Raw genomic sequence first — 10,104 nt, 5'->3', positions numbered from 1 at the left:
TGAATGAGTTTAAAAATTATTTATTCGTACAGTATATAGGAAATAAATAGCTTACAATGATGGGTGGGAGAATTAGCAAGTATGTATGATAATAGGTTAGGGATGGAAGGTTTTAGATGGAAAAGAAAAATGTCTGGGAAAAAAGTCTCATTGCAGAACTATGAGTATGCATTATATATATATATATATATATATATATATATATATATATATATATATATATATATATATATATATATATATATATATATATATATATATATATATATATATATATATGGTGTGTGTGCGTGTGTGTGAAACTTTCCACATTAACTGACGTTCAAATCATGTTTGAACCATCAAATTACTCTCTATATATTGCTGAGTGTTTTAATTGAAAAAACCATTATCATAACATGTTCTCACGAAGAGAAAGTGCTTCACTACAAGATGTGACCGACAGAAATTTAATTAAACTGTAGATTGTTGGAGATTATGCAAGACTAGGGATCATACACTTAGACTACGGCCTACGTCAGAAGTTAGGGATCATTTATGTCATTTTTAAATTTTCATGATTTCGTATTAGATAGAATTTTCATACTTTTAATGTCTTTTCTATCTTTACTTGAATAATTTTGTTAAAATGGGTGTGAAAAAAAGATCTTGCCTATTCTACGGACATTTAGAAGCATTATTAAATTCCAAAAGCGACGAAGATATGAATTTCAATAACCAATGATGGAGGAATATAAATTTGAACATATTATTTCTGGGCAATCATAATTTGCTATTTAGAAAAGTAACCAATGAAGTTTTAAACTTTGAGAATTAACTTTCTTTTATTTTTGCTGCTACACCTCTCTCTCTCTCTCTCTCTCTCTCTCTCTCTCTCTCTCTCTCTCTCTCTCTCTCTCTCTCTCTTTCTTTCTTTTATCTTCCAGACTGATTGAGTATCTTTCTCTCATCCTGGGTTACTTCCTGTCAATTTGAAATATTATTCTCGTCCTGTTGAGTACCCAGAAACACAAACATTTTATAAATATATATATATATATATATATATATATATATATATATATATATATATATATATATATATATATATATATATATATATATATATATATATATATATATATATATATATATATATATAACTTCTGAAATAACTGACTACATTTCATTAGCTTTTCACGGAGAGAACAGAGCATTTGTTTATAGTTTTGAGACTAGAAAACCGTAATGTTTAAACGAACTCTTTCTTTACCAGAACCTTACTCATCTGCATGATACTCTTAACATCACGTATTCATAGACTCCCACATTCTTCCCATTGATTTATTGAACGTAACTGACTTAGCCTCTTATAAACTCTTTACTTAAAGGTTGAACTCCTCCATGTGTGCATTTTACTCCACCATTGTTGACGAGGGATTATTTTTCTACGGGGACAGTTCCTCAGTGAAACATGTCTTTCTCTTCATTTAATTTCTCAGAGAATCCTGCGCATAAAGACGCTATTCGTAGGATATCTGCGTTTATATCCTTACAGTATGAGGATAATGAGATTCCTTTCATCATCGTCATCAGCCGTTACTAGCCCACTGCAGGACAAAGGCCTTAGACATGTCCTTCCACTCGCGTCTGTTTATGGTCTCGAAGCCAGTCTATAATTATTATTACTATTAGCTAAACTACAACCGTAGTTGCAAAAGAAGGATACTATAAGCCCAAGGGCTCCAACAGGGAAAAATACCCCAGTGGGGGAAAGAAATAAGGAAATAAATAAGCAATATGAAAAGTAATAAATTAAAATATTTTAAGAACAGTAACATTAAAACAGATCTTCATACTTAAACTATAAAAAGACATGTCTGCCTGTTCAACATAAAAACATTTGCTGCAAGTATGAACGTTTGAAGTTCTACCAGTTCAAATGGTTCTTACCTCGTCAATCCATCGTCTTCTCTTCCTTCTCCTGCATCTTTTGCAACCTCTTGGGACCCATTCTGTTGTTCTTGATGTCCAACTATTATGTCATTCTCATATGTCATGCCCATGTCCATTTCTTTTTCTTACATGTTAGAATATTCTCTACTATATCTGCGTTTATATTCATATTGTATGAGGAAAATGGTTTCTGTAGCCTACAGTGCATTACTGTATATGCCAAGCTATTGGTATGCCTATATATGTCTCTCGAATGTTGAGTTTTCTGGCAAGTAGGAATACACACACCCACAGTGAAAATAATTATAATCATAATACTTATACATCATCATAGCTGATATTGGTGGGTTACCTTCATCAACACTTATCAAAACTTATAATAGAAACTTTACTCTTTATAACAAACTAATATAAGCCTCTGTACCATGGTCTTCCACTGTCTTGGGTTAGAGTTATCTTGCTTGAGAGTACACCCAGCCACACTATTCTCTCATTCCACTTCCTCTTGTTTGTTTGAAATTTTAATAGTTTATATATGAAAGATCTATTTTAATGTTACTGTTTTCAAAATATTTTATTTCAATTGTCCATTTCTTTTATTAGTTTACTTATTTCCTTATTCCCTTGCCTCACTGGTCTATTTTTCCCTGTTGGAGCCCTTGGGCTTATAGCATCCTTCTTTTCCAACTACGGCTGTAGCTTCGACGACGATGACAATAATAATAATAATAAAAATAATAAGAAATTATTCTTAGTATAATTTTAGCAGGTAACATATTCGTATTACGAGTAATGGCAGAATATAGAGAATCAATATAATAATCCTTCCAGTTGGCCTTCATCGTTCCATAAACAGGTGGCCGAAAACCGGACTAAACTAGTTTCTGAATGCCATGCGGGAGTCGGGACTCGCGTTTATTGCGAAATAAAATTATCCACATAAAAACACTTTTTTTTTTTTATGACGGAATTGAGTTTGTGAAAGTACATAATTCTGGGTCATAATTTACATATTTAAACCATATATTGAAGGCTACAATTTTCATTTCGGCGTTACAGTAAGTAGGCATTGTACAAAAATGACGAATTTGCACAGGTAGAAAAGTAATAGAATTAATGTTTATTTTATTCTGTATACCCTCCACGTCTCTAGTTCGTGTGTATATATATATATATATATATATATATATATATATATATATATATATATATATATATATATATATATATATATATATATATATATATATATATATATATATATATATTTCTGAGTGGGGATACCATAGTGGTGAAAGGATTTATGTATCACCTTGATCAGCAAAGTTGTATTAGTAAGGGCCATCCATACTAGGTTGGTTTGCTGCAAGTGATCAGACAAAAAAATTCTCCCACCGTCACCACTCCACACATGAAAACCAGCCAAACCCAAGATATGAATAAGCACGTCTGAGGGCTTTGACCTACAGTGGACTTGAAATGGCTGTATTTTATATATATATATATATATATATATATATATATATAGTATATAATATATATATATATATATATATATATATATACTTAATAAAAGTTTTACGCTAATCATGTAGGTATGAGATTTTTATAAATTGATAGCAAGTTGTATGTACTTTTCATATTTATTACTGTTTAAGGACCAAATCTCGAACTATCGACCTATCCTCGACAGGACTCCTCGCTGGTGAATGGCACAACACAGGGACGTACACTATGCTACTGGGGTCTAAGCGATGTCAGGCAGGAAAGCCGATTGGTACTATCAGGGTTAAAAGAATATCCTGGGTACTATGGTCTACCGACTCAACCCAAAAGCCAAAGCAACGTCTTTCATAAGAAGGCAACAGTGCTTAGCAGCCCCATACAAAATGGGAAACAAGCACAATCATATAAGTAGAGGGAGCATACAAGTCTGTTTATATGTTAAAAAATCCTATCTACGTCCAATACCGTTTTATGTTGGGTTCCATGAAATAAAGTAAAATATTAAGACAAAGTATTACTTACTATAGAGAGCCTTCTGCCCCATTATTATTATTATTACTATCCAAGCTACAACCCTAGTTGGAAAAGCTAGATGCTATAAGCCCAGGGGCTCCAACAGGGAAAAATAGCCCAGTGAGGAAAGGAAATAAGGAAATAAATAAATGAAGAGAAATTAACAATAAACCACTGTAAAAGAAGCTTGATGAGAGGGAAAATGTATGAACCCATTATCATTATTATTTGCTAAGCTACAACCTTACTTAGAAAAGCAGAATGCTCTAGGCCCAGGGAATGAAACTGAAAATACCTCAGTTAGGAAAGGAAACAAGAAAATTTCTAAGAACACTAAAAATAAATATTTCCTAAATAAACTATAAAAAAAACTTTAACAAAACATGGAGAAATTAGATGGAATAGTGTGCCCAAGCGTACCCTCAAGCATGAGAACTCCTAGTACAGTAAAGCTTAAAGCTTTCGCCCGTCGTCGGATCCAATTTCACCACTATGTATAGGTCATGGTTTAATGCTTATAGGTGCTGGTGGAAGCAAGTTCACAGAACGCCTTTCTAATTCCACATCCCAAGTCTTGGGGTCTGTTTCAACATTCTCCCTATTGCTATAACTTATAACTGCAAGAATCAAGTCCTTATAAGTAACTTTTTCTGCTCATCTACATTCTCTTGTCCTTTTGTGTTCACTAACAGTAGCTCCTATTTACTATTGCAAGGGAGAGATTCAGCAGTAAAGCAATTGGTTGATTGATTGGTTCAAAGTTTTCAGGCATCCTGACATCTAAGGTCATTGACGCCGGCAATTGGTAGAAGTCATCTACTTTTCATATGGACTTGATTGGAATTTTGATTATGGGGAATATAGCCCTGTAAAGCCTCTTAAAACCATGGTACATCTGGGGAAATATGTCCTGTTTAGCCCTATATTACAGAAGTACATGTGGAGAAGTAAAACTTAATTATGATACTTGGCTAATGTTGCAAGAAGGAAAAAAACTTAGCAGGAAGGAGGCAAGTAATCTAATTACCAATGCTATAAAGTAAATGATCAAGTATCATCTATAGACACACCTGACTACAGAAGTGGAGTTCCATTTAATACTCATGTAATTAACTATATTTTCATTAACCATAGGTGTATTCTATATTTCTTCTAGGGTCATTATACATTGCTGGCAGCAATGAGAAAAAAAATGTTTCAAAACATTGTGACAACAGTTTTATACAGCCTGCAACATTGAATAGTTATGACATTTAGTGAAAAAACCCAACAATATAAACCAAGAAATCATCAAGAGCTGTAGCTAGCTGTCTAATAAAAGCTACCAAGGTCCTTCAATAATGCCACTAGTCCCGAGTGTGGAGGACATAATGCTGTTTACTCTTTCAATATTTCTTGAAATACTGCAAGGCAAATTTAGTTTTAAAATTTAAACTTATTCCATCTAGCTGGTAATTTTTCATTAAAAAATTTCCTTATCGTCTATAACATCAGCACATTTTGTTGAAGTTGTCCCCAATTAAAGTCGCCCCTTGTTAAAAGAAAAAAAAAAAAAAAGTTCTCACATTTAGAGTAAAAGAACCTTGCAATCTTTGGTTTCACACATGATAACTTTGGTTTTGACAGTTTGTCCAACTTTAACAGCCTGAAATTAATTCTTTAGACCATGAAAGATTACAAGTACCTGTGTATCAGTAAACTAACATCCTTCAGCCCGACGAGAGGCGAGAGACACTATTGTAGCATTACTCTTTAGTTATCAATGGGACAAGATATTTGACTAAGTATAGGGATTTCTTACCAGATACAAACAACCTCATATCTATATCACTAGACTCCAGCCAAGTAATCCGACAACGGTGTTCTGGTCATGTCAGCTCCAGATATTGCACAGCCCTTTGAAGAAAAGATTACATGTTCTTTAAAAATGTTTAATGCCATAAGAACACTTATTATAAATTATCAAGCAACCTTTACCTTTTTAACTAAAAGTTGACTGTTAAGACTTTTCTAACTGGCTTAAGACCACAAAAAACTTTTCACCACCGAGGTTATGGTCCCTGCTAACATATGCAAGACAACTAAAAATTTCTTGGAAATTGGGCCATACACAAGCAATGAGGGGTGGCATACACTTGACTGACAAAAACCTGCAGTTGCACCACAACTCTTTGAGAGATTAAACAACTAGAGGGAAGAAATAAGTGTAAGCAGATCTAGCGTCTAAAGACACTGCCAAAGTCCTGAGTAAAAGCTGTGTCTCATTAAATGTTCCTTTTTATTCCCTTGAAATATATATGCATAGCAGACCATGTTAAAGGGCACTTCAAGACTTTTCCATTCCATTATTTAGCCTCGAGTTAATTTAATAAGTGAGAATTTCTTGACAATACCAAGTGTCCAGAGGATATATCTGGGTTTAACAAAAAGTATATGTAAGAACTAAGTCAATAGTGTACACTGCATATATAAAATTATTAAATTTTATATTGAAATTCCTCTCATCATGGAGGCTTTAAAACACCACACCATAGGAAAGGTTTTCTTGCTACAATATCAGCACATAATGATTTTTAAAACATGGTTTCTTATTAACATTTATCGTCAATACACAACTTTGTAAGTTTTTTTCAATTTCCTACCAACTCTACATTCCATCTTATGCCCGAAATTTAGTAAAAGTATTTTTAGCCCTTGGAAACTTCCAAGTATATTTATGCAAAAACGAAAAAAAAAATATCTCTCTCATGGACAGCACTCGTGGGTTAGACAAGTTACTAGTTAAAACAGAAGTATCAATTATACAACACAAAGTTGATAATTTGCTAGTTTAATTTTTTTTTTTTTTTACCAATTAATGGCAGATATACTTCACAAAACCTTTTGGTATCAAAGGCAGTATTACTTTTTCCCCTTTTATAAAGCACATATTTGAACGTAAAACTTTTGACTAGTTCCAAACAATTTTGCGTTAAAAACCCTTCAGCATTTTCTTGAAAACTAGTCTACTTTTAAAGATTATCTCATATCCAGCACACTTCTTTAGACAGAAACACCTTCAAAACCATGTATGCCTTTCAATGTACAAGAACAAATGGCAGGAAAAATACAACAGTAGATCTAGGACCATTTATTAAAAGTTAATACGTGGTGGTACATTACACAGCATCCATGACTGGCACTTATGTCCAATTAAATTCAGGAGATCTCTACTGAAAACATCTAATTAAACTTAAAGGATGATAATGACACTGGCTTTCCTACATGATAAACATTTGTCTTTGCTGCTATACTACAAAAAAGAATTTAAGGGTCCTAATTTTTTGGCTAGATTTGCATTTAAAAAAAAAAAAAAATCTTAAAAAATATGGAATTTATCAAATCCAAAGCCTCGTCATGACAGGTACTTCCATAGCTTTGAATAAAAAATTTAATGTATTGTACTCAATACACCTTGCAACGGAAAACAATTCTAAATGCACAAAAACATGGAAGTATAAATTTCAGTGGATAAATGCCAATGAGCTTGACAAATTCAATATAAATATTTATTAACAAGACTATAAATTTTGATTGAAATTTTAAAACTTTGAAATTTTAAAAACACATCAGCTACGGTGACAATCTCTCCAAAGAAACCACCTCCTGTTTGGATCGGCTTGTCCTCTGAAAATTAAAGATACACTGTTGAAAAGTTCATAATGCAGTTTTTTATGTGAGAGAGAGAGAGAGAGAGAGGAGAGAGAGAGAGAGAGAGAGAGAGGAGAGAGGAGAGAGAGAGAGAGAGAAAGAGAGAGAAAGAGAAAGAGAGAGAAAGAGAAGAGAGAAGAGGAAGAGAAGAGAAGAGAGAAAGAGAGAGAGAAAGAGAGAGAGAGAAAGAGAAAGAGAAAAAGAAAGAGAGAGAGAAGAGAGAGAGAAAGAGAGAGAAGGAGAGAGAAGAGAGAGAGAGAAGAGAGAGAAAGAGAGAAAGAGAGAGAAAGAGAAAGAAAGAAAGAAAGAGAAAGAGAAAAAGAAAGAGAAAAAGAGAGAAAAAGAGAAAGAAAGAGAGAAAGAAAGACAGAAAGAGAGAAAGAGAGAAAGAAAGAGAAGAGAGAAAGAAAGAGAAAGAAAGAGAAAGAAAGAAAGAAAGAAAGAGAAGAAGAAGAAAGAAGAAAGAAAGAAAGAGAAAGAAAGAAAGAGAAAGAAGAAAGGAAAGAAGAAAGAGGAAAGAAAGAAGAGAAAGAAAGAAGAGAGAGAAAGAAAGAAAAAGAAAGAGAGAGAAAGAAAGAGAGAGGAGAGGAAAGAAAGAAAGAGAGAGAGAGAAAGAAAGAGAGAGAAAGAAAGAGAGAGAGAGAAAGAAAGAGAAGAGAGAGAAAGAAAGAAGAGAGAGAGAAAGAAGAGAAAGAAGGAGGAAAGAAGAGAAAGAAAGAGAAGAAAGAAAGAGGGAAAGAAAGAAAGAGAGAAAGAGAGAAAGAAAGAGAGAGAAAGAGAGAAAGAAAAGAAGAGAGAAAGAGAGAAAGAAAGAGAGAGAAAGAGAGAAAGAAGAGAGAAAGAGAGAAAGAAAGAGAGAGAAAGAGAGAAAAGAAAGAGAGAGAAAGAGAGAAAGAAAGAGAAAGAAAGAAGAGAAAGAAGAGAAGAAGAAAGAGAGAGAGAGAAAGAGAGAGAAAGAGAGGAAGAAAGAAGAGAGAGAAAGAGAGAAAGAAAGAGAAAGAGAAAGAAAGAAAGAAAGAGAGAGAGAAAGAGAGGAAGAGGAGGAAAGAGAGAGAGAAAGAAAGAGAGAGAGAGAGAGAGAGAGAGAGAGAGAGAGAGAGATTCTATCAAACCGTCAGATATATTTCAGGGTAAAGCACGTGAATACCTTCCTTCAAAATGCAAATAAGAATATTGTTTAATCAAAATATAAAGAATGTCTTACCTTCACTGTACATAGTAACTGGTACGGCCCCTGAAAGAACAAAAGAAATTATCAGTCAATTTCTTGATATTTAAAGGAAATACTTAATGAAAATGCTAGTAGCAAACTACAGAAAGACCTAAAATTTATTGTGAAGGAAAAACCCTCGAGTTCAATTTCTTAAAACCCACACAATTTCTGCTTTTTACACTTCCAAACAAGAACAACTTTTCACTTTTTTTTTTTTTTTTTTTTACTGTAGATTTACCTTTGATTAAGGTAACCAAAATACATTTTGAAGATACCCTGCACTTGATAAACCATATGTAGATACTATGCAATGTTAATCTATTTAGACTTAGTAAATGTTTAATTAATAAAATTCTTCAATACCCAAAACATTACATTTTTCAACTTACAATTCCTGCCAAGCTTTGATGAAAATATCCTAACAAAACAGTACATGGGTAAAGAAAGACATTCAATAAACAAAATCTATCTTTATCCATGGCATTATACCTTCTGTTTCAATTATTATCTGCTACCAAATGTCCCCTACCTATAAACACTTCAGAAATTATTTCCAGAACTTTGGTACTCACCTAGCATTCCTCAAAAACAGACCTTGCAGGAGCTGAAGACACCACCTGTGTTTTCTTTCTGACAACCATAACCTTCATAGGTTGTCCATTCCAACTGTCTGTTGTTGAATAATTCAACTGACCTGGTTCAAATATAAGCCAATTACATTAGTTTGAATTCATACAAAGTAAAACCACTTCATCCTCTAATTTCATTTATTCCAAATAAAAGTTTCATTTAATCCAAAGTGAAAATTAACATTTAAATGTTACATAGGATCACAAGCACATGCAAGAATTTTACATACCTGTATGCATCATCTTGGCTTACAAAGAAAGCCTCTGCTACTCCCTGTCTAACCATTCTGACACTGAACACAGACCCAACTGTACCAAGTAACTCTTCCATATCTTCCACACTTACACAAGGATGCAAGTTTGACACCACAACCTGCAGAAAAGAAAAAAAGTAAAAAAATTATAAAACTTTTCTAAATATTTTTTCTTGGGTTTGTAATGTAACAAAAATCCAACAAAAACAGAAGGGCTGCACCAACCCACTAGGCATGACCACGATGCAAGATCTGTCAAGGAACAACCTTAGGCCCACCCAGGCAGGAATGGGACAAGGTGAACTGCCAATGTCTAATCACCATTGCTCATGCTCCGACTTACACAAGTACACGGTAGTAGAAC

General features: G+C 33.3%; 1 protein-coding gene across 1 annotated transcript in view; it reads right to left on the bottom strand.

Annotated features, from left to right (window-relative positions):
- Positions 1-4,455: 4,455 nt before the first annotated feature.
- The window catches only part of LOC137651497 (polymerase delta-interacting protein 3-like), a 33,356-nt gene continuing 27,707 nt past the window's right edge, over positions 4,456-10,104 (bottom strand). Inside the window, 7 exon segments of the mRNA XM_068384723.1 lie at positions 4,456-4,571; positions 8,849-8,878; positions 9,096-9,211; positions 9,430-9,443; positions 9,445-9,516; positions 9,518-9,551; positions 9,717-9,859. Coding sequence (XP_068240824.1) covers positions 4,456-4,571; positions 8,849-8,878; positions 9,096-9,211; positions 9,430-9,443; positions 9,445-9,516; positions 9,518-9,551; positions 9,717-9,859 — 525 coding nt within the window.

Source organism: Palaemon carinicauda, chromosome 13, assembly GCF_036898095.1.
Source record: "Palaemon carinicauda isolate YSFRI2023 chromosome 13, ASM3689809v2, whole genome shotgun sequence".
Taxonomy (NCBI): Eukaryota; Metazoa; Arthropoda; class Malacostraca; order Decapoda; family Palaemonidae; genus Palaemon; species Palaemon carinicauda.
The sequence above is the reverse complement of the archived record's forward strand: the minus strand, read 5'-3'. Positions and strand labels throughout refer to the sequence as shown.